This window comes from Acomys minous (genome assembly GCF_964271855.1).
Source record: "Acomys minous genome assembly, chromosome: 4".
Classification (NCBI taxonomy): Eukaryota; Metazoa; Chordata; class Mammalia; order Rodentia; family Muridae; genus Acomys; species Acomys minous.
This window is the reverse complement of record NC_140486.1, coordinates 82,772,755-82,795,890: the sequence shown is the minus strand read 5'-3', so window position 1 is coordinate 82,795,890 and position 23,136 is coordinate 82,772,755. Positions and strand designations below refer to the sequence as shown.

Sequence of the window (23,136 nt, the reverse complement as noted above, 5' to 3'; positions counted from 1 at the left end):
AACTCACCTTATTTGGGATGTCTCCCAAAATTGCAGACAGTAGTGTGCAGAGCCAGCAGCCATTTAAAGACTTTGCTGGGCTAGGTGTCCAAGCAGGCACCCAATGACTGTTAACAGCACAGCAGCAATAGTCCCAGTACAGCGTGGGTACATGGAAGTCCTCTATTTCTTATTGATAATGCCAAATGCCTGTCTACCATTGCCAACTCCAGAGGTACTCTTTGTGTTAATGGCCTTCCAGATAGCCTGATGCTTCTACACTTTTAAAAACACAGCTTTAGTCCACCTATTAGAAGTTAATATTATAGCTCACTTGTAATCATGCTGACCTACACCATGACACTAGACGAGTGTCCAGTGCAGATTGTAAGTTCTTGGAAAGCAAGGTGCAAGCAAGAGCTGGGTTCCGAATGTCTGCTCAGCGCTACCTTCTCACTCCCTAGCAAACTGATTTCATAAGCACCACATTCTACAAGTCTTTATTAACTGTTGATTATGTTCTGCACACATCTTTTCTTAATCTTTTTCTCTTCAGTCTTCCTGATCTTTATTTTCTCTTTACTTAACAGACAGTGTGGAGCATTCATTATTAAGACAATTGGGCAGCTCTAGTCCAGCTCAACTGATTTCTTGTCCATTGATCCTTGTGTGACCAAGATCCAGCTTCAAGGAACCGGCTAGAAGCTGCCCGTTGTGAAACTTAGGGTTAGTTAATACCTCACCATACTTATTTATCCATGATAAGCTGACTGAATTTGATGACATTTGCTTTTACTACTGTTTTACAAATTTTAATTAGGTAGATGTGGCATTTGACTTTATATGTGTTAGTTTAATTGCAGTAACACTTCCTACATGTTTTATCCATTCCATAAATAATAACTATACCAGGAATAGTGAGGTGTCTCATTTTCTTTATTTTGTGTCACTTCTTTTAATCTCAGAGTGTTAGACATTTTGTTTTCTGTCCTTGATATTTAAACATTTTGGATAAGAGTCATACCTAATAGAATCTTAGCACTTCTATAACTTGTAGAATGTTTCATTGGTTTCATTTCTGTCAATTTCGTTTGCTGTATTATCACTTACTATGCTTTGTCAAATTTATTTTGCTGTTGTTACTGCTACTAGTTTAATGTTGCTTCTGCTATGGTTTTCTGAGTTTAAATACTGTTTAGTACTTTATGATAACATCTTCCAAATATTAGAGATACCGCCAACATTATCAATATTCCTGCTTTTTCAGTTAATTAATTAAACTATATTAAGGTTTTTTTTAATATTTCAGATAAAAAGTGTAACCATCATCCATTTGATACCAAAGTTTATATAATGTTGGTCCACCTCATAGAATTTTTATAAAAGAAGCGCTCACTTCTGACATTATCATATGCTTTTCCAGTGTGTTAGTGCTCTTAAGATGCTTTTCTCCTCGTCTTATTTTTAACCAATATATACAATTATATATTACTAATTTTAGAAAGACAATTATTTTCATAAAATGAAAAATTATTTCTTACACCAAAGGAAAACTGTAGATTCTAGTTCTAGGGCCAACTCACACTATGACCCTGGAAAGTGGTCGAAGAGATTGATTGTTCAAAAGATAGAGAACAAGTCATATATTATTAATCAGGAAATTTTCTGTAGTAGGACAAGAAGTACCTCTTTTTATATTTATTTGCAGTTATTTTGCTGACTTATTAATTTGAGAACAGAAAGAGAAAAGTCTAGATTTTGGCATTACTCTAATAATTTGCCCTTTCCTCACCTGTTCCAACCCCAAATACATTCCATGCTCAGCAGCAGCAGAAATAACAGGACTGGATCCCAGACTTTCCCCATGAGTCAAATAGGCTTTTTTCTTTTGAAACCATAATGAGTATGTTTGTCAGTCAAATGGTTCCTGAGAACAGTAGGACCCCATGTCTCTATACTGGCATGCGAATGTCTTGTGCACAGATTATTCTCAGTCTTAAAACTATAATAGACTAATAAGTCCCATAATGAAATTTCAAAAGATTTTGTTCTGTAATATAGAAAATTACTAACCAGTGATGTTAGAAATCTTTTTTAATAGCATTATCCTTGAGAACAAAAAAAAGGTTACTGTTTGGGTTTTTTTAAATGTTAAACATGATGCTAAACAAATCCTGGACTGTTAATAAAAATTAATGATGTATTATATTATTGAACAAAGAATTCTGATAATAATTCATACTCAGTGTTTGTTCTACAGTTATATATATATTATATGCATACATATATAAGCATATATAAATTATGTGTGTGCTCATATACATCATATATTACACACATACAATTAATATGTGTATACAGTCTTGAAGTTAGCTTTATCTTAAGAAATAAAAACTTTGGATTTACTGACAGTTGAGTTATGGGTGGTATCATTTGTTTTCTTCTTGGCTTAGTTTGGTAAGCCAAATATTCTGCCTTTAAAAACAGAGTGAGAGGACAAAACTTCTCCTTACGTATAATAAGTGAAGCCCATTAATTTATTTCTATTTTTTAGTATATCTTCTATCAACAATTTTTAAAGTAAGTTTTTACTTATTTGGTGTCCATTTGAAAAGCCAATCTGGAAAAGCCACCTGAGAGTCTCTGTGTTACGGTGAAATGGATGCCATACAAATTAGCACACATCTTCACATGACAATCAAGATGAATGGAATAGTCAAAATTTAAAACTTAAATTTCTATCTTGGTTGGGTGATTTCTCAGAATGGAATGGAGTCACACGTAAGAATTTATATCTTTCCCAAAAATTGTACTTGGGTAATATTAAAATTCAGAATCAAAGGCCTGGAAAGAGCAATCAGAACATAGCACATTCAACTTGTCATATTTCAGTGTTGCACTGTACTTTCCTGACTAAAAGTTATTCTGAAGTCTCCCGAGGCATAAAAGAGGCAAAGGAAGAATGGAGAGCTCCTCAGTTAGCAAAGCGTTTGTCATGAATTCAGGAGGACCTGAGTTCAATTCCCAGAAGCCATGTAAAAAAGCTAGGCATAATGACTCACACGTGTGATCCCAGGCCTGAGAGCAGGAGCAGCCCCCAGGGCTTCCCTGGCCAGTCAGCACAGCCTAGTCAGCAGCTACCAGGTCACGGGAAAAAACAAGGCACCTAGCACCACACACATACATGCACCCACCCTCATGTGCACATGCCTGCACACTGACACACACACATACAGCACACCATGGACCTGGGCAAAGTGAAAGTTCTTGACTGAAGGATGGATCTAAATCATGCTCATATTGCAGGCATGCTGGTACGCTCCTTTAATCCCAGCACTCAGGAGGGAGCGAAAGCTGAATCTCTGAGTGGAAGGCCAACCTAGTCTACATAGTAAGGTTCAAGCCAAACAGAGCTACATAATGAGACCCTGTTCTCACAAATAAAACCAAATTAAATAATAATGCTTGTGCTGGTGCTGTGTCTTCCCCTTCTGTGTTGTCATCGATGTGCACACATGCCTAAAAGTCTGCTATCGGCTCTCATGTTTCCGTGCTGAACACCATTTTCTGATCTCTGTCTACAGCGGCTGCTGCTTGTTGCACTTGCAACATGTTTTCTGACTCTGCTTCTGTGTAATTGCACAAATTTTCTACGTTATACTCTCTCTACAATCAAATGCTATTCAAGGTTACTTACTAATTGCCAGGTTTTATATTTTTGTTTCTAACATAATTTTGTTTTCTATCTAATAGTTTGATGATTGTCTTGGTTCGTAAATATGAGATAGCAGATACTAATTTCCAAATAATGAAATAAGAGATTATGGATTTCTGATATTATTATTTTTAGACATTGATTAACAAAGAGTAAATTAATATAATGACAAGCTTGGCTATAGTTAACTAAAAATTCACAGTAATATACTGTATAGTTAGTCATTTTATATAAAGCGTCACTCACTAATGGGTAGTTCCATATTTACATATTTATTTTTAAAACATTTAATTTGCAAATTTCTCATCTATTTATTGGTCATTTACTCATGATAATGTACTCTTCATAAACAGAAGGGCAATTTCATTATTTGACAATATATGACAATTTTCTTAATAGTGTCTTAACCATGTTTTTCATTTCTATCAGAATGTAACCTATACATCGTTGTCATTTAGTATTTATGATGGTCAGTATTGATGGTCAGCATGGCAGGATGAGGAGCACTGAAGAGCCGAGCCTCTGGGCATGTGTGTGAGGGATTGCCTTGGTTAATGAAGTAGGAAGGCTACCCTAACAAAATAGGAGTAACATCATCCCATGCACCGAGGTCCTAGACTGAAGGAAAATGAAAGGGCTAGCTGAGCAGTAGCACGCAGGCCTCTTCCTGACTGCAGACACAAAGCCACCAGCTGCCTCAAACTCCTGCCACCATGGCTTCTTCCCCACTTAGAACTCTGAGGCAAAATAAACTATACCTGCCTTAAGTTTTTATTGTCGGGTATTTTTGTCACAGCACTAAGAAAAGTAACTGATACAAAATTCTCCTGAGAAGTTGGGGCCATCATTGTGAAAGCCTGACCCTGTTGTTGTTCAGCCTTTGGAATTGTTTGCCAAGAGAAATATGGAAGAGTTTGAAAGGTTGAGAGAAAGTCTTGTAAGCAGTACTTAACAACCATTCTGGTAGGGATGAAAAGAGTAAAGCGTCACGAGAAGCAGACAGTAGAGACAAAGCTCCTAAGGCTCTGGAGGAACACTGCTCTGGGCTCTGGGCTCTGGGAGCTGCTCTAAGTCGGCTTGTGGCCGAGTCTGCCTGCAGTCTGCCCCTGTTTGGGAATGTGGTGAGGCAGAATCTAAAAGTAATGGGCGAGCAAGCGCTGATACTGTGAAATCACTGCTGCTCGCTGCTTTTATCCAGGTCTACAATGAAAGGGAACAGAAAGATATTTCCCCCTAGACAGGGTCTCTCTGTGTATCCTTGGCTGTCCTGGACTCACTTTGTAGACCAGGCTGTCCTCGAACTCACTGACATCCACCTGCCTCTGCCTCCTGAATGTTGGGATTACAGGCGTGTGTCACCACAACCAGCTGACATTTTTTTTTTAATGTGCTGTTTGGGGAGGTAGAAATCGTGAACAAGTTTAAGAAATTACAGACAAGATAAGTACTACCACAATTGTTAAAGAGATTGCTCCAATAGAGAGAAACCTAGTACATGGGGAACAATAGCAAAGGTACCCTGAGGGCAAGACTACACCGATGGAAGGTTCCAGTTTGTGAAAATGCAAATTCATTTCAAAAGAGAAAGCATAAGTTCTGAATGTCAGGGAAAGGACTTCCTATAAAAACAAAACCATCTGCCTGCATACAAACACTGTTTCTCCAGTATCAGCACACAAAGGCCTGTGCTACTGTGGTCCAGGGTGCAGGATTCATCCCTAGTTCTGGCTTTGCAAGCATAAAAGACACAAATTGAGAGTGGGTCACAGAGCTTTCTTCCACATTTCCTGAGAGCCACTGAGGCCAGACAGTGTGTATCAGAGCTGGAGTCCCTCCAGAGAGACTCTGAGAGCCACTGAGGCCACCAGGCAGTGTGTATCAGTGCTGGAGTCTCTGCAGAGAGACCCTGAGAGCCATGAGGCCACCAGGCAGTGTCTATCAGTGCTGGAGTCTCTGCAGAGAGACCCTGAGAGCCACTGAGGCCACCAGGCAGTGTGTCTCAATGCTGGAGTCTCTGCAGAGAGACCCTGAGAGCCATGAGGCCACCAGACAGTGTGTCTCAGTGCTGGAGTCTCTGAAGAGAGACCCTGAGAGCCATGAGGCCACCAGGCAGTGTCTATCAGTGCTGGAGTCTCTGTAGAGAGACCCTGAGAGCCACTGAGGCCACCAGGCAGTGTGTCTCAATGCTGGAGTCTCTGCAGAGAGACCCTGAGAGCCACTGAGGCCACCAAGCAGTGTGTATCAATGCTGGAGTCTCTGCAGAGAGACCCTGAGAGCCACTGAGGCCACCAGGCAGTGTGTATCAATGCTGGAGTCTCTGCAGAGAGACCCTGAGAGCCACTGAGGCCACCAGGCAGTGTGTATCAATGCTGGAGTCTCTGCAGAGAGACCCTGAGAGCCACTGAGGCCACCAGGCTGTGTGTATCCAAGCTGGAGTCTCTGCAGAGAGACCCCGAGTGGCCACTGCATGAAGATGTGCAGGTGAAGCCCAAGTTGCATTGAAGACTTTAGGATGTTAGAGATGCCAGACCCTGGGTCATGTGCGGAGTAAAGCTGAAGGTGCAAGACTGAGCCAGCTCACTAGAGGCTGTGCTGCCACAGGTCACAGAAGAAAGATGTAGAGCCACCTAAAGCCATTAGGGGCTCTGATGATTCCACCAGGAGCTCTGAGCCTGACATGGAGTTTTAGGATTTGGTGTTCAAACCTCCTGGGCTTCAGCCTTACTTTAATCCAGTCTTTCCTTCCTACTCCCATTCTTCCTTTCTGGAATGGGTATGTTTGTATATGGGAAGTATATCACTTATTTTTTCTCTTTTAATTTAAATTTTGTAGAGCACTTCATATATAACTTATGTAGTTAAATCATTTCTACTCTACATGTCTCTCTCCCTTGCTTCAACTCCTCCCATATTCCCCCAAGTTTCCCTCAAATTGATGGCCTTTAATGTTATTGCTACACAAGCACTGACAAAGAGTTTTTATAACACCCTGCTGAGTCCATACGGTGTTGCCCACATGTTCTTGTGTTAACTTGAAAGGCTCAACATATTGAAAAGCTGGTGTCCCTGAGCATACGACAGCTTAGGATTGGATGACTAATTAGGGCCTTTATCCCTAGAGAGAGCACTGACTCTCCCTCTCTCAGCAGCCAGTAACTGCCTATATAGCTCTTCATGTACAGTGGATCCTGATGAGCTTTTCTTCACCTGTGCTGGGCTGTCAGCTAGTGTTGTCACTGTTCAGATCCTGTTCAAGCAACTATAGTGTTGAGGAGCCATGGGCGCAGCTTCCCTCTCACACCTTGAAAATGCTGCCTTACAGCAGGCGTCCTGGTTCTCTGGCTTTGCCTTAAATGTAGAAGGTGTGTTATGGTTGTACCAGATGGAGTCGGTACCTCACAGCCACTTACTCTTTCCGCGTTTTGACCAGTTGTAGATAACTGTAATGTTCTTCAGCCACTGCAAAAGGAAGCCTTGCTGATAAGGGGTGAGAACTGCTCGTATCTGTGGGTGTAAGTACTTAGAATACAGGTAGAACTTATCTGGCTTAGGAAAGTGTCAGTAGTAGATTATCCTCTACTGTAGAGATCTCAAATGAAGACGCTGCCTTGAGTCTCTGGAAATACTTTGCAGTTCTTCGAAATAGTGTTAAGACTGTTAAAGACTGTGGGGACTTTAACTGGATGCACTTTGCATTATGAGATGGCCCTAAGGCTCTGGGGATAAGAAGCAGATGTCAAATTGACAAGGGGTAGATTTGTGAATATTAATATTGTGAACTTGAAAGATGTAGGGTCACTGGGAACAAGCCTGTCAGTGTGTCTGAGGGACTTTCTAAGTGAGAACTTAGCTGAGGAGCCTCACTGGAGACACACACAGCAATCAGCGTGTGTTCTGAACGAAGGGAAAGGAGCAGGAGTGCAGGAGCATTCATCTCTCTCTTTCCCGATTGTGGACACAAGGTGACTTCCTGCTTCAAGCTCCTGTCACCACTACTTCCCCACCATAGACTGCATCTCAGAACTGTGAACAAAAAACAAGTAGCAACAAAACCTGATCCAATATTTCTATAAAGGCAAATGGTCAAGCACATCTCTTTAGAGTAAATCTTTTAAATTTTCCTTTTTTATTAATTTATTTATTTCCTTTACATCCCAACCACAGTTTCCCCTCCCTCCTCTCCTTCTTGTCCTTCTCCCGGCCCCTGCCCTACAATCCACTCCTCTTCTGTTTCTCTTCAGAAAAGAGTAAGCCTTCCATGGTTGTCAGCCCGCCTTGGCATATCAAGTTGCTGTGAGACTAGGCACAGCATCACCTACTGAGCCTAGAAGAGGCGGCCCAGTTGGGAGAAAGGGCCCCAAAGGCAGGCAGCAGAGTCAGGGACAGCCTCTGCTCCCACTGTGAGGAGCCCCATATGAAGACCAAGCTGCACAGCTGTTACATATGTGCAGAGAGCATAGGTCAGTCCCATGCAGGCTCCCTGGTTGGCGGTTCGGTCTCTGTGGGTCCCTGTGGGCTTAGGTGAGTTGATTCTGTAGGTTTTCTTCTGATGTCTTTGACCCCTCTGGCTCCTGCAAACCTTCCTCCCCCTCTTCTGCAGGATTTCCCCAAGCTCCACTTAATGTTTGGCTGTGGGTCTCTGAATCTGTGTCCATCAGATGCTGGGTGAAGCCTCTCTGGTGATGATTATGCTACGTTCCTGTCTGCAAGAACAGCAGGGTATCATTAACTGTGTCAGGGGTGGGCTCCTCTCATGGCATAGTCTCAAGATGGATTGGTCATTGGTTGGCCATTCCCCCAATTTCTGCTCCATCTTTACCCCTGCACATCTTGTAGGCAGGACATATTATAGGTTGAAGGTTTGTGGCTGGGTTAGCGTCCCAGTCCCTCCATTGGAAGTCTTACCTGGACACAGTAGATGGCCTGTTCAGGCTCCTTATTCCCTGTTGCTAGGAGGCTTAGTGAGGGTCACCCTCATAGATTCCTGGGAGTTTGCATTGCCCTGGGTTTCCAGCTTATCCCAGAGATGGCCCTGCCATTCCAGCTGCTCTCCCAGTACTGTCTCTGTCCTTCCTCCCCCCTCAACCTGATCCCTCCTATTTCCATCCCCACCCCCACCTTTACCAAGACCCCTCCCCCTGTCCATCCTTTTCCCCCCTTTTTGGTTTTTCGAGACAGGATTTCTCTTGTAGTGCTGGCCTCCCTTTGTAGACCAAGCTGGCCTCAAACTCACAAAGATCCTCCTGCCTCTGCCTCCCAAGTGCTGGGACTAAAGGTATGCGCCACCACGCCCAGCACTGTCCATCCATTATGTCTATCGAGATTCATGTGTTCCCCCTTGAGCCTCACTTGTTACTTGGTTCTTTGGGTCTGTGGATTGCAGCATGGTTATCCTGTGCTTTATGGCTAATGTCCACTTATGAGTGAGTACACACCACGGGTGTCTTTCTGCATCTGGGTTACCTCACTCAGGATGGTCATTTCTAGTTCCATCCATGTCCTTGTTTTAATAGCTGAGTATTCCATTATGTAAATGTACGACAGTTTCTTTACCGGTTCTTTGCTTGAGGGATATATGGGTTGTTTCCAGTTTCTGGCTATTACAAATAAAGCTGCTATGAACATGGTTGAGCAAGTGTCCTTGAGGTGTGGTGGAGTGCCCTTTAGGTGTATGCCCAGGAGTGGGATAGCTGAGGCTTGAGGTAGATCGATTCCCATTTTTCTGAGAAACAGCCAAATTGATTTCCAAAGGAGCTATACAAGTTGAGTAATTCTTTTAAATTCAAAAGTGTGAGAAGGAAACTTAAACTGCTTTTAGGAAACGGCAGTTTAGTTGTGTATATTATTTAGTTTTATAAGGAGAAGAGACTTTCTTCCCTGGAGTTTTAGGCTTGCCAGTAACTGTGTAGACTTTGCAGCCTGTGCCGCCTCCAGTTCCTTACAGTGAGCAGTTGTGTGGCATTCTTTCTGGGTGTTCACCTCTGGGAGCTTTTAGGGCTTTAAAAATGAGTTCTCACTAGAAAGCTCCAAGCCAAAACTGAAAATAAGCGCTTTCTACCTAAAGACTACTGTAAGCCTGTTGGCTGCCTCTGAGCCTGGCAAGAGCTCCCTGTCTAACTGCCTTCATATCTCTTTTCCAGTGAGTTCTCTAGTTGCCATAGCCTTGTTCAGATCATCTTAAATACATATGTAAATAAACTTACACTGAGAACAAGAAAAAGACCCCTTGGATCTTGCCTCTTCCCTTTCCAGACACGAGCATTCAGAGAGACCTCGAATTTCTATTTAGGGTATAAATTTCTCCAAATTCTCTTTTTCTTTTTTTTCCCCTAAGACAGGTTTCTCTGTTTAGCCCTGGCTGTCCTAGAACTCCCTCTGTAGACCAGGCTGACCTCGAACTGTCACAGAAATCCTCCTGCCTCTGCCTCCCAAGTGCTGAGATTAAAGACATGCATCAAATTTTCAAAATACTGAATCTTTTCTTGTCTATCTAGATTAGTAAAACTTAACTAAAGTTAATAGGGCTTAAAGAGATTTTTGTGTATATTATATACTCATTATTATCCCTGCTTTCACTTTCAAATACAAATGTAACCTTCAAAAATACAATTCATCATAATTAATTTTGTAAGCATTTTATTCTATTCTAGTCAAAATACAGATGATGTTTAAATCTAGTGGGTATTGCATCCAAAATTGAACAGGGAATGGAATAAAAATATCAGCCAGAAAAAAAAATATATCAGCCAGATGTGGTTGTGCACTCCTTTAATCTACATTCGGGAGACAGCGGCAGGTGGATCGCTGTAAGTTCCAGGCCATCCTGGTCTACAAAGTGAGTCCAGGACACCCAAGGATACACAAAGAGACCCTGTCTTGAAAAAACAAATGTAAAAAAAAACCTGTAATTTCAGCCTTGGACATTTTTAAAACAGGAGATCACGAGAGTCGTTCTGCACTTCAGCTTCCCGGGGAAAGGCTTAGAGATGATCTTGTCAAGCCAAAAGTTTCCTAGTTAAGTAGAAATTCAACGCTATAGGGTGTCATAAAATTCAGTATGGGGAACAATGTTTTGCCTTAAGGAATACAATTTAAATGTATCTAATTCGTGCTTACAAATGTCATTCTGGGTTTTTACTTTTTCTTTCTTCCACTTTTAAGTTCACTGATACTCTTAAAACTTCAAGATGCTCATGGTGGTTCCTAACAATATATTTTGAAAATATAGTAAAGCAAGTGATAATTTTCACTTGAACAGTGTTAGGGCCTTTTAATCCTCAACTAATATTTCTGTGTGCGTTATAAACATTTAAGAGACTAATTTAAAAGGGTGACAGTGAGATAGGAAGTTACTTTTTGTAACTAAGTGTTAAATATCAGATGAAATTAGGAAGCAAATGATAGTTAATCACAAATTTGGGGTTCAAAAAACTATCCTGATTTCCTTAAGATTATAGAAAAGAATGAGATAAAGACATTGTGACATGTTTGTATTATGAAATTTGGGGCTACTATAATCTGTGACTTCAGATCTTCTCTATTGGGTGGGAATTATGCTGTTTACAGTAACCACGATTCGTAGTCATTGAATTCCACTGTTACTTTGGATGATCACTTGGATCGCTCCAGTTTTTTAAAGCAGTTGGATATTCTGAATCATCTGAAATGCCAGAGTAATTATAACTTTCTTTTACTTACTCTTACACAATTGTTTTTGTGTATACATATATAAAACAGGTTAAAATAAAATATATATATTGATCAGGATTGTCATGATATTAATAATATCATTATTAACAGATTCCATTTTATCGAATCACTTTAAAGATTCTATAACCAATTCTAGTCAGAATACAAGGCTAGAGATATTCTCACCTTTGACAGATGGGTTTTAGAGGGCTTTTTTTCACTCTTATTAATCTCTTTACAGCCTGATCCCGTCCACTTCCCTCCTCTCCGCCCAGTCCTGCCCTTGTACCCCTCCTCCTCTCCTTCTCAGAGAAGGGGAGGCCCCTAAGGGATACCAACCCACCCAGTAAGACTAAGTGTATCCTCTCCCACTGGGGCCTGACAAGGCAGCCCAGCTATGGGGACAGGGATCCAGTGACAGGCAACAGAGTCAGAGACAGCCCAGCCCCTACTCCCATTGTTAGGGGACCCACATGTTGACCATTTGCACATCTACACGTGTGCAGGGGTCTAGGTCCAGTCCATGCACACTCTTTGGTTGGTAGTTCAGTCTCTGTAAGTCCCCATGGGCCCAGGTGAGTTGACTCTATGGGCCTTGTGGTGTCCTTGACCCATCGGTCTCCTTCAGTCCTTCCTCCCATTTTTCCACAGAACTCCCCGAGCTCAGCCTGTTATTTGGCTGTAGGTCTCTGAATCTGTTTCCATCCACTGTTATATGTAGCCTGTCAGAAGACAGTTAGCCTAGGCTCCTGTCTGCAGATAGCAGAGTATCATTAATAGTGTAAGGGGTTGACTCTCCCATAGGGTGGGTCTCAAGTTAGGGCCATTCATTGGTTTGTCATTGCCTCAATCTCTGCTCCATCTTTACCCCTACACTTCTTGTAGGCAAGACAAAGTTTGGGACTAAGGTGTTTTGGGTGGTGTCTTACTCCCTCCACTGGAAGTCCCACTGGCTACAGGAGGTGGCTACTTCAGATTCCTTAAGCCCCTCTTCTAGAAATCTCAACTAACAGAGAGCCACCAGAGACTCCCAGGAGCCACCACCACCACCACCGATTTCTAGTCCCCCTCCCAGCCCCCTACCCCACTTTCCACTCACCTGGTCCGCATCCCGCTTACCTTCCCCACTTCCTCTCTCACCCAGTTCCTTCCCTCCATCTACTTCAGATGCCTATTTATTTCCTGTTCTGAGTGAGATTCAGCATCTTCTCTTGGCCCCTGCCCAGCTTGTAGCATGGCTATCCTGCACTTAATGGCTAATACTGGAAATTTATTTCATACATTATCATGTTCCTTCATTGAAAGTATCAAACAAGCAACCTCGTAGGTTTTGTAGATCAGAATTTTGTGGATCTATTTCTAACTGGAGGAAACTGACCAAAATCTGATTTGTAAGATACAAAATTGTAATTCCTTGTTAATATAAGACTTTATTTATATAACTAAAGTTACTATATTTCTGTCTTTATTGATGGGGGAAGTTAAGATAAGGTCACAAGTAGCCCAGACAGACCAAGAACTTTCTGTTTAGCTGAAAATGACTTTGAACTCCTAATCGATCTGCCTCCACCTCTAGAATGTTGGGCTTATAGGCATGCACCAACACACCTGGCTTTTCATATTAATAAACTTAAGCATTCAACAACTACTTTTCAAAAATTAAGTTCTAGAAATGTAGTTGATAAAACCTCAACTTTGATGGAAATTGAAATCTAAGTATATGAGCATATTAGAAACTGTGGGGGCTTTCTTTATGTGCAGATTCAATCAACTGCAGATCAAGAACATTTCATTGTGTCTCTATTGTACATGAACTGATGCTTTTTCTTGATATCCCTTAAAGAATACCATATTACAGTTGTTTATATAATATTCACATTGTGTTAAGTATTATAAGTAATCTAGAGATGGCTTAAGTATGTAAGATATGTGCAAATTACATGCAAATATTACACCTTTTTATATATGGGACTTGATTAGTAACCAATTGATTTACTTCTAGGGGGTCCTAAAAGCCAGTCCCTTGTGAATTCTGAGGGAGGTCTAGAAATGTAACGTTCAACTCAAGCCATCATCTGAAAGCAGATTGAGCCCCAAAGGCTAGACTTAGACTTATGTAACTTTATTCTTTATTTATATTCTAACCATTGATACAGTGCTATTTAAACCGAATGAATCATGTTTAGAGAAAAACCCTTTTCCATGTTATAAACCTGAAATTGTAGAATCTTAGAAACCCTAGTGTCTTTTAGTATACTTGAAAAACATTTTATAATTATGAAACATTCTATGATACTTAGAGGGGGAAAGTTTTACTTCTACACAAGGGTAAGTAGCAAGCAGGCCCACCCCACAGAGCTGTGTTTTGGTTTTTACTGAAAATAGATTCTTTTTTCATATAATAAATTCTGATTATGGTTCCCTCCCCTAACTTCTACCAGCTCTCCCCACCTCTCCACACACCCAAATCCACATCCTTTCTTGCTTTTTCACATTAGAAAACAGACATCTAAAATAATAATAAATAATAATAATATAAAAGAAAAAACTAAATGGTACAAGAGAAAACAAACAAATAGAAAAACAAAGAGCCAAAGAATCAGCACAAGAAACAGATATAGACACAGAGACACACACATTAGCAAACACAGAAATCCCATAAAAATGCAAAATCAGGAACCGTAATGTATAAGCAAAAGCCTTGTAAGGTAAAAGAAAAAATGCCCAGACATGTAGTTTGAGACAAAAAAAATCCCTCTAGAAATACCAATGAGTTCATTTTGTCTTTGCCATCTACTGTTGGGCATGGAGCCTGGCCTCAAGAGTGGTTTGTATACGAAATGAGACACCACTGTGCATTGTCATCAACTGGAGATAGCCTCTTGATTAGTGATGAGACCTTGTGACCATGTCCCCTCTCAGCACTGGCACCCCATCAGGCCCAGGCCTGTGCAGGCCCTGTGCATGCTGTCTCTGACACTCGTATGTGCATTGCTCCTGCTGTGTTTAGAGGAACACCTTGACCCTCGCTGCTCCCCATCCCATCTGGCTCTTACACTTTTTCTGCAGGGCTCCCTGAACTGTGAGGGGAGAGACTTGATGGGAGACATCCCATACAGGACTGAGTGTCCAAGGCCCCGCACTTAGCACGCTGTGTAGATGCGGTTCTCTGTATTTGTTCCTATCTGCAGCAGAAGAAAGCTCCTGTGATGATAGCTGAACAAGACACTGACCTATGAGTGTATCAGAATGTTATTAGAAGCCATTTTGTCGCTACAGTCCTTTAACACAGTGATTCTCAAACTTCCTAATGCTGAACCCTTTAACACAGTTCCTTATGTTGTGATGACCCCAACCATGAAACTATTTTTGTTGCTATTTTATAACTATAATTTTGCTACTGTTATAGATCATAATGTAAATATCTGATATACAGAATATCTGATATTTGACCCTTGTGAAAAGATTGTTCAACCCCCTCAGAGGGGTCACAACCCACAGAAGAGAATCACTGCTTTAACAGAACAGTAGTATCTGGTTTTCCCCCAGGTCTTTGGCCTATGTAGCCTTAGGTTCTTGGCCACCCAAGCAGTGTCAGGAGTGGGTTCCATTTTATGGAATAGGCCTTAAATCCAGTCAAATGTTGGTGAGTAGCCCCACAAGCTTTCTGCCACCATTGCACTAGCACGATTTGCATGCAGGTTGAATGTCGTAGATGAAATGTTCTATGACTGGTGCTTGCCTCTCCCCTTTGGTGGTCTACAGAGCACCTTCCGGTGCCTAGAGCAGTGGTCAGCAGGTGGAGGCTCTAGGTAGGCACTACCTAGACTTCTCCACATTCAGGGAGTTTTGTAGGCGTTGTCTTCAGCAGTGGGTCTTACCATCATTTTGTGTAGAGTAAGCCTTGGCAGTAGCCTGGGTTGTAGGAGGGGGTGCTCCCAGGGAGTACCTTTGGCCAATAGATGTAACTCAATCCCAGAACTGGAGTCTTTATTTGGCAACAAAAGATGTCCAGCTGGGGCTCTGACTCCCCCATTATATGGCAATTTTATTTCGATCACCTTCATATATGTATATATTTTAGGAAGCCTGTACTGTACCCTCAAATGGCCCTGAATTTTAGCTGTCCACTCCATATCCCCTTTCTCACTTCCTTCTTCCTTCCTCCTCCTTTGATCCTCCCATTCCAGTCCCCCAACACCCATCCACAACTATGCTATTCTATTAGCCCCTTCCTAGGGTGACCCAGCCCTCCCACAGTCCCTCACGTACGCAGTACCTAGCCTCTGTGTACATGGATTATAGCCTGCTTATCCACATGTAAGCAAATGTATACCATACTTGTCTTTTGGAGTCTGGGTTACTGCACTCAGGATTCTTTTTCTAGATACATCTATTTACTTGTGAATTTCATGATTTCACTTTTTGTTACTTGTTTCAAAATAGGGTTTCTCTGTGCTGCCCTGGGTACCCTGGAACTCTCTGTAGACCAGAGTGATTAGACTCAGAGACCTGCCTGCCTCTACCTCCTAAGGTCCGGGATTAAGGCGTGTGCCACCATGCCCAGCTTATTTCACTTCTTTAATGACTAATATTCCATGGTGTAATTATACCACATTTTCTTTATCCATTCGTTTGTTTACTGTCATGTAGTGTGTTTCCAGTTTCTGGCTATTATGAGTAGAGTAGTAATGAATGGGCATAACTGAGCAGATGCCTCTGTAGTAAGATGCAGAATCCTTTGGGTATATGACCAAGAATGGTATAGCCAGATCTTGAGGTAGACCGAGGCACATCTCACTAAGAAATTGCCACATTGGTTTCCATAGTATCTGTACAAGTTTGCACTCCCACCAGCTATGGATGAGTGTCCCCCTTATTCCACATCCTCAGCAGAATGGGATGCCCTTTACTTTGTGGGTCTTGCCAACAGGGCTTTTATTCCTAAAGTAAACAGGACCTGTGCATCACTCTGAATAGTCAGAGTTTGGTCTTGTGTTCCTACGCAGTTGCCTAACTGAAAGCAGCACATTTCATAAGCAAAATGCAACTTTTAAAATCTGCTTTTTTGTTCTGTATTTTATTATATTTATTGTTATTTTATGTGTATCAGTGTTTGGCCTTCATATAGTCATGTACACCACTTGTGTGCTTAGCACCAGTAAAAGTCAGAAGAGTACATCAGATTCCCCTGAGGCCTAGAGTTACAGACAATTGTGAGCTGCCATGTAGGTACTGGGAGAGGTTTTGGTTTTTTGAGACAAGGTCATTCTATGTAGTCCTGGCTGTCCTGGAACTCACATGTAGACCAGACTGGTCACAAACTCAAGAGACCTTGGCCTGCCCTTGCCTCCTGATTTCTGGGATTAAAAGTGGGTGCCACCACACCTGGCCCAGAATGCAACTTTTGAAAATAGGATGCAACCTTAAGCACCTTAGGAAAATGATTGGGGAGTGTTAGATAGAAATTTACAAAATTCGTATTTTCATATTGTATATTTTATTGAAATTTTCATATATGCATATGCCTTTTGATTAACTCTACCCTATCCAGTTTGCTCCCTATCCTAACCACCATTTTATTATCCCAGTTTCATGTGCTCTGTTTTCTTAAACCCACTGAGTGTATACAGTTTGTGCTACTTATATGCTCATGTGTTTAGAACCATGTACTAGAGCATGGGCCACCTGGCCTCTCAGGAGCCACATCCCCTAAGAAAACTGACTCTGTCTCACCCAGCAGCCATGGGAGCTAAGAGCATCTCAGGGGACGTGGGCTGTCTTGGCCTTATGCAGGTCTCGTGCATGCTGTCACAGCCACTGTGAGCTGGTCCTGAGCACCTAAGCCACTCACTCACTACCCCTTCCTCTCCCTCTGGCAGTCTTTCTGCCACCTCTCTCCTGGGCAAAGGGTATAGTTGGTACAGATGTCCATCTAAATCTGTGAACTTTACAGTCTCCTATTGTGGGTCTCTATTAATCTCCATCTTCTGCAAGAACAGCCTTCTCTGATGAAGGCTGGAAGATGCACTAATCTAGGAATTAGTTTTAATTAATTTAGGAAGGCACTTTAATACTAGAGCCACTCGCCAGAATAATAGGATTGGGTTCTCCCCTAGCGCCTGTAGCCATGTCAAAAGTTTATGGCCCAGTTAACAGTACCATGCATGAGGGGGTTTTGTGGTGTGGTGTGGCATGTGGGTGTGGTGTCATGTACTAATACATATGAAGAAGTGCACACTACAGTACACATGTGGCAGTCAGAGGACAACTCACAGGAGTCAGTTCTCGCCTTCTACCAGGTTGGTCCCAGGCAATCAACTCAAAATCATTGGCAGTGAGCACCTTTACTCATCGAGACATCTCTCCAAGCTAAGTTCTCAGTCTCAAGATCTTGGTAACGGGCTGTGAAGATGGCACCGCAGTTAAAACCCTGTGGAGACTGGCGTTCAGACTGGGTCTGACTCAGAGGGCTCAATGAGTGAGGTTTCAGAAGAGACATTAAGGATGATTCTCAAGGTCATCCTCCAGTCTGCTGGACCATTGCTGTACAGATCAACTTTAAAAGTTCATAACACCCTCTGTAAATAATTAACTTTGTTGATGGTATACTGTAAAGTCATGCTTGCTTTATCATTTCAAGGCAAGAACAGAACCTCACATTTATGAAGACCCTTATAATTTATAAGCACTTCATACAAATTAACCTATTTTGTCCACTCCATACTTTTGTGAAATAATCAGGCAGTTTTCTGTGAAAGTACTAAAGTTTATACTACAAGTTCAAATAATTACTCAATATGACATTACTCTAAGTGGTAGAAATTACTAATTATTAGTAAGTCAACAGAAGGTTAATCATCTTTGGAAAATAGGGCAGGGTCAAATGAACAATCCAGAAAGAATATAAAATACTTTTGAGACATTATTCCATCTAAGAATTATAAGCTATCTTTAATTTAATCAATAAAAACATTCTGTTCTAATTTCTTAAGGATATGAGAGTAACCAGAAAATATTTAAACACTAAAGCAAAATAAATCATGAGAAACACAACTCTGTTTCAACATGCTTTTATCAAGCATCCTAGGTTTACAAACCAGTTTCCTAACCAAATAGTCGAAATATGGTTGTTCTAGTAGTTTTTAGATCGCTCATTAAAAATAGTGTTTTAAAGTATTGTTCAAGTTAGCATTCTGGGAAAAACAAGAAACACATGGAAAGAAGAAAGAGCCTCTAAGGCATCCCAAAGAACCTTTCAGCTTTCAGACAGCAGATGTTAACTACAGCCTGTGCCATAGCCACCAAAACATCTCTCCTTCTTCCTCTCCATTCTTGCTAATAGCTACAGTGCAGGCATCCATCAGTCTCGGTATATAATCCCTTCATCTAGACTTGCTACCTTAGCTCCAGCACTGAACTACACCCCAGCTCTGCTAGTTGGGCTGTCGTTACTTAAGCCTGGTTGTTACATCATGGTGACAGGTATTAGACTCAAAAGAAAAGTTTTTAATTTGATCTAATTCTTCTTCAATTTTTTATGATTTTTAATTATATATATTTGTGCACGTGGGTATAGTTATGTACATGTGAGAGAAAGCAAGTACCTGCAGAGGCCAGAGGTACCAGACCCCATGGAGCTGGAAATACAGGTGGTTGTGGGCCTCCTAAAGTGGGTGCTAGGAATAGAACCCATGTCCTCTGGAAGAGCAGTACATGATTCTAACCACTGAGCCATCTCTCCAGCCCCAGATTTGATCTAATTCTAAGATAAAGGTCATTATCATAATTGCCTTACGGTCTCTTTAACTCAAAAATTTGTAAAAAAGTACTGGCAATATAGCCTAATGTCACTGAAGTTAATTTTCTTACAATATTGATTTCAATAAGCTTTAACTTATGATTATTATAATATATTGCAACATTCTTTTCAAGTTGGAACACTATTTTATAACATCGCCAAGTATCTTAAAGTGCTATTAATAAATTATAATTGCACACTTAAAGCCTGTTTAGCCCTGGAAGCATCCAGATCTCTTATTACACTTTAAGAATAACTCGCTGTTTTGATGAATTTCTCCTGACAGTTACTTGCTCTAGCACTGGCATGTCACTTCTTTACTGGTGGATATGCTCACCGTTCTAGCAGATCAATAGAGTGCTCTGTGTGCCCATAGCACCTAGAACTAGATAATAGAAAACTCCCCTTCAGAGAAGCTTTTTTATCCATTTCCCTTAAGTAGACTTAAAGATGCTAATTGAATTTTTAGAAGAGTAGTCAGATGTGGTTGATTTAGCCTAGGTACCACTCAAGTTTTATTCAACATGGCAGTCACTACCTCTTCAGTGGCTTTATTTAATCACAATATTGAGCTCAGATCACTTAAAGCAAGAAAAACAATTGATGAGATTTCTAGGCAACAGGATTTGCCTCCCCCCTAGATGCTCTTAAAAAAGGCATCTAGTCAGTCAAGATACCTTAGTAAAACTTACTCTTTTCAATGTCTTAAGCAGGGGTATATCTACCAATCTTTGTATTTTGCAGGAGATTAAATAAAAGTCACTTGTAGGAACAAAACTTAGCCACTAAATGATTTGCTTAAAAGTAAGATAAAATGTTTATCTATTAACATTAAGTAGCATTTTAATAATTGGCTGATTTGTCTCTTGATAGTGCTTTCTTATCTAATTCTAATCTTACATATCGTAAGCACATAATCTTTTATAAAACAAAAATAAATTTAGCCAAAGTTTAAGGATGACCCAAAAAACGTATAATGTAACTTAGAAATCTCATTGAGTATGGCAAGTCTTGGGTCTTTATATGTGATTTCTCTATAGCTAGGCTGCCTCCCTGTCTAGCAGTAGATTGGAATGTTAACCTACTCTTCAGGTATTTCCTGAAGAATACTCTCCTCAAAATCCAGCCACAGACTGGGGAGGTGTGAAGCTCAGTGGTAGACCAAGCTTGACTAGCACACACAAGGCCTAGGTTAGATCCTCAATGCCGTCTTAAAAAAATTCCAGACCTAGTTAGTCTTGTTTTTTAAATCTTTCCCTTAAGTAATTATAAAAATGAGAGCCATTTAAAGTGCATTAAAACCCTAATTTTCTTTAAATCTCTTAATAGGAACCATGGTTACATTCTGTGAGAAGACGCTTTTCTCAGCCTTCATCTGTGGGTTTGAAACCTCGATATTCTCGAAGCCCACACTTTCATCCTAGAAAAGATTTCAGAGCAGAGGATTCAGTTTCCACTCCACCTTCCTGTACTGACTTTGTTAAGTAGTCTTGGAGAACTGTTTTGTCCAGAAGTAGAAATAACTAGACCCTACGTGGCCTAGGAACAGATGGGTTTGTGGGTATGCTTATGGTTAAACGGTTTTGCTTTTTTTTTTTTTTTTAAGAAAAATTCTAAATCTTAGTAGCCAGAATATTGGAGATGCAGAGTTAAATCATGGTTTCCTTTATTAACTCAGACACTTAAGTAATATAGAGTTATAAGCCATAACAAACAAGTGTTGTCTCTGTAAGACATCTGGCTGTCTTACCAGCATGATCATCATGCATAACCACTTACAAACATCTTTGATGTTTAGATTTTCAGTTTTATTCCAGAAGTTTCATATTTGTAGACAAATTCATGGCATACATAAAAAGTACTTCACAATAGACCACTTTTTTGTAATATGGTCTAATTTAAACAAATTGCATCTTGTTAGGGAGATGATGTGTAAATTCTACTTTTCACATTATTCTGGTTTCACGATATTTGTGTTTATGTGTGTTTTACCTATATTAAGTGATTTTGATAGAAAACATTTCAAACTCACATTACAAATTTTTACAAACACTGATATAAAAATGTTATAAAATATCCATAACTCTTGTCATATTATAACCACTTATTGTATGTGGTTTCTATGGCCAATGTGGCACTACCCTTAAAGTGTTCTTAAAGATTACCTGTTCTGGCCCTTTTCTGTCATTTTTACATGAAGTAGACTTGTTCATAGGGCATAGCATCTTATGGAGTATAAGTTTTCATAATTACATCATGTCAGATTTGATAGTGTCAATATTTTTATCTTCCACTCATTTGGTTCTTTGTGAGGCTTATAGGCTTTTAAAACATTAGAATTTACCCATAACACAGTTTATTTTTAAATGCAAAGAACTGTGATTGCCTGCTGTTAGGGAATGAGAGAAGTTTCTAAAAAATTTAAAAAATGTTATAATAATTAGAATTTTTAAAATTAAATAACTCTAATCTTTTAAGTCAATGCTTTCTGTTTACCAAATGTTGTACCCTCTATTAAATATATGTATGTATATATTTAATACATATATATGTACATATATATGTACATATGTATATGTACAACCAAATGTTGTACCCTCTATTAAATATATACATATATATATTTATATTCCTATGACAGATGCTTGGATTAGTAAAAACAATAAGGTTGTATAAATCAGCAATATTTCAGTTGACTACATGGAAAGTTACTTTAGAAGTTAATGAAATTTGATAGCACAATGCTTCTAGGAAATACTAGAACTTCAGTATTTTAAAGTTACATCTACTCCAAGAATTAATACTGTCTTGAACGTCTGCTAAGAAAGAATAAGAATTATAAATAAAGAGTTCTTATATCAGAAAAGCGACTCCTAATAATATTCATCTCATGAAGGTGATGAATATATATATACCCATGGATGTACATATACATTTGGTGTATGTAATCCTAATTTAGGGGGCTAAAATACATGTCTGTGAATAAAATGTAATCGTATATGTATTAGGTAGTATCTTCATACATTTTAAGGCCATTGCAAATACTTAAAAGTATTTTCTTTTGCTAGAGTTACTGTCAAAGTAACATGCTATATGTAATGTTACCAGAGCCCTAGCCAAAATATCATGAAACAATGTATTTGATACTCAGCTTACCTGTTATCAGTATACAGCTTAATCCCATGTTTATTATTTAGCTTATTCAGTGAATAACAGGCATTTTTCTAAAACCTTTATAAATTCCAAGAGTCTGAAAGTAATTGTATTTTGCACTTAAAAAAAAGTTGACAGTGAAATGTTTTTTGTTACCCAGTTTAGTTTAGGCAATTATGCTCTTTCCTAAAATATATATACTTCCACATTATTTTCATTCTATTCCGTAAAGATTATATGTTACTATATTTCTCTCTATAGACTGGAAAGTATTAAATGGAGATAACATGAAAATAGTAATGTAATCCCTCAAAAGATACTACTCTGCTTAAGTTGTAAGGTCTTGCTCTTATTTACAAGTGTAACCAAAGTAATTGTAATATCTATAAAGCATCAGTGTTGAAGTTGATGTTTTATCTAGGTAGCTAAAGGAAACCTATAGGAAATATCTAATCAGCATAAAAAGTATTGCTGAAATCCATCCTCTTCCCTCTGGGGATAGAAGAGTAACTTTAGTACCCATTAACAATTTGAGATAAGATTTAATATGATGTGTTTCTTGTTAATCATATTAGGATCTTTGTTTTCAGCACCAAAATAAACAAAGCTACATAGTATACACCCGTAGGTTTTTAACACATATAAAAGCATGCAGACAGATTTTTAAAAGATACTAATGCGCATATTTTTCTGCCCTCTGTAAAAAGCCAAGTGCTAATAGGAATAGTATTTTGCTCAGACTACTCCAAACTGTAAAAACTGTTTTTAATTAAAATAACATTTATTATGCTGATGTTAA

General features: G+C 39.8%; 1 protein-coding gene across 7 annotated transcripts in view; it reads left to right on the top strand.

The window, feature by feature from the left end:
- BOLL (boule homolog, RNA binding protein) overlaps positions 1 to 21,714 on the top strand; it is an 89,599-nt gene extending 67,885 nt beyond the window's left edge. For 5 of the 7 annotated variants that reach the window (XM_084779469.1, XM_084779467.1, XM_084779468.1 and 2 more), the window contains one exon: positions 20,514 to 21,714. In XM_084779469.1, coding sequence (XP_084635595.1) covers positions 20,514 to 20,672 — 159 coding nt within the window. In that variant the 3' untranslated portion in view covers positions 20,673 to 21,714. Of the gene's footprint in view, positions 1 to 569; positions 2,230 to 20,513 lie in introns of those variants that run through there. The other 2 variants (XR_014778761.1, XM_084779470.1) reach the window with 2 other exon arrangements.
- Positions 21,715 to 23,136: the final 1,422 nt, after the last annotated feature.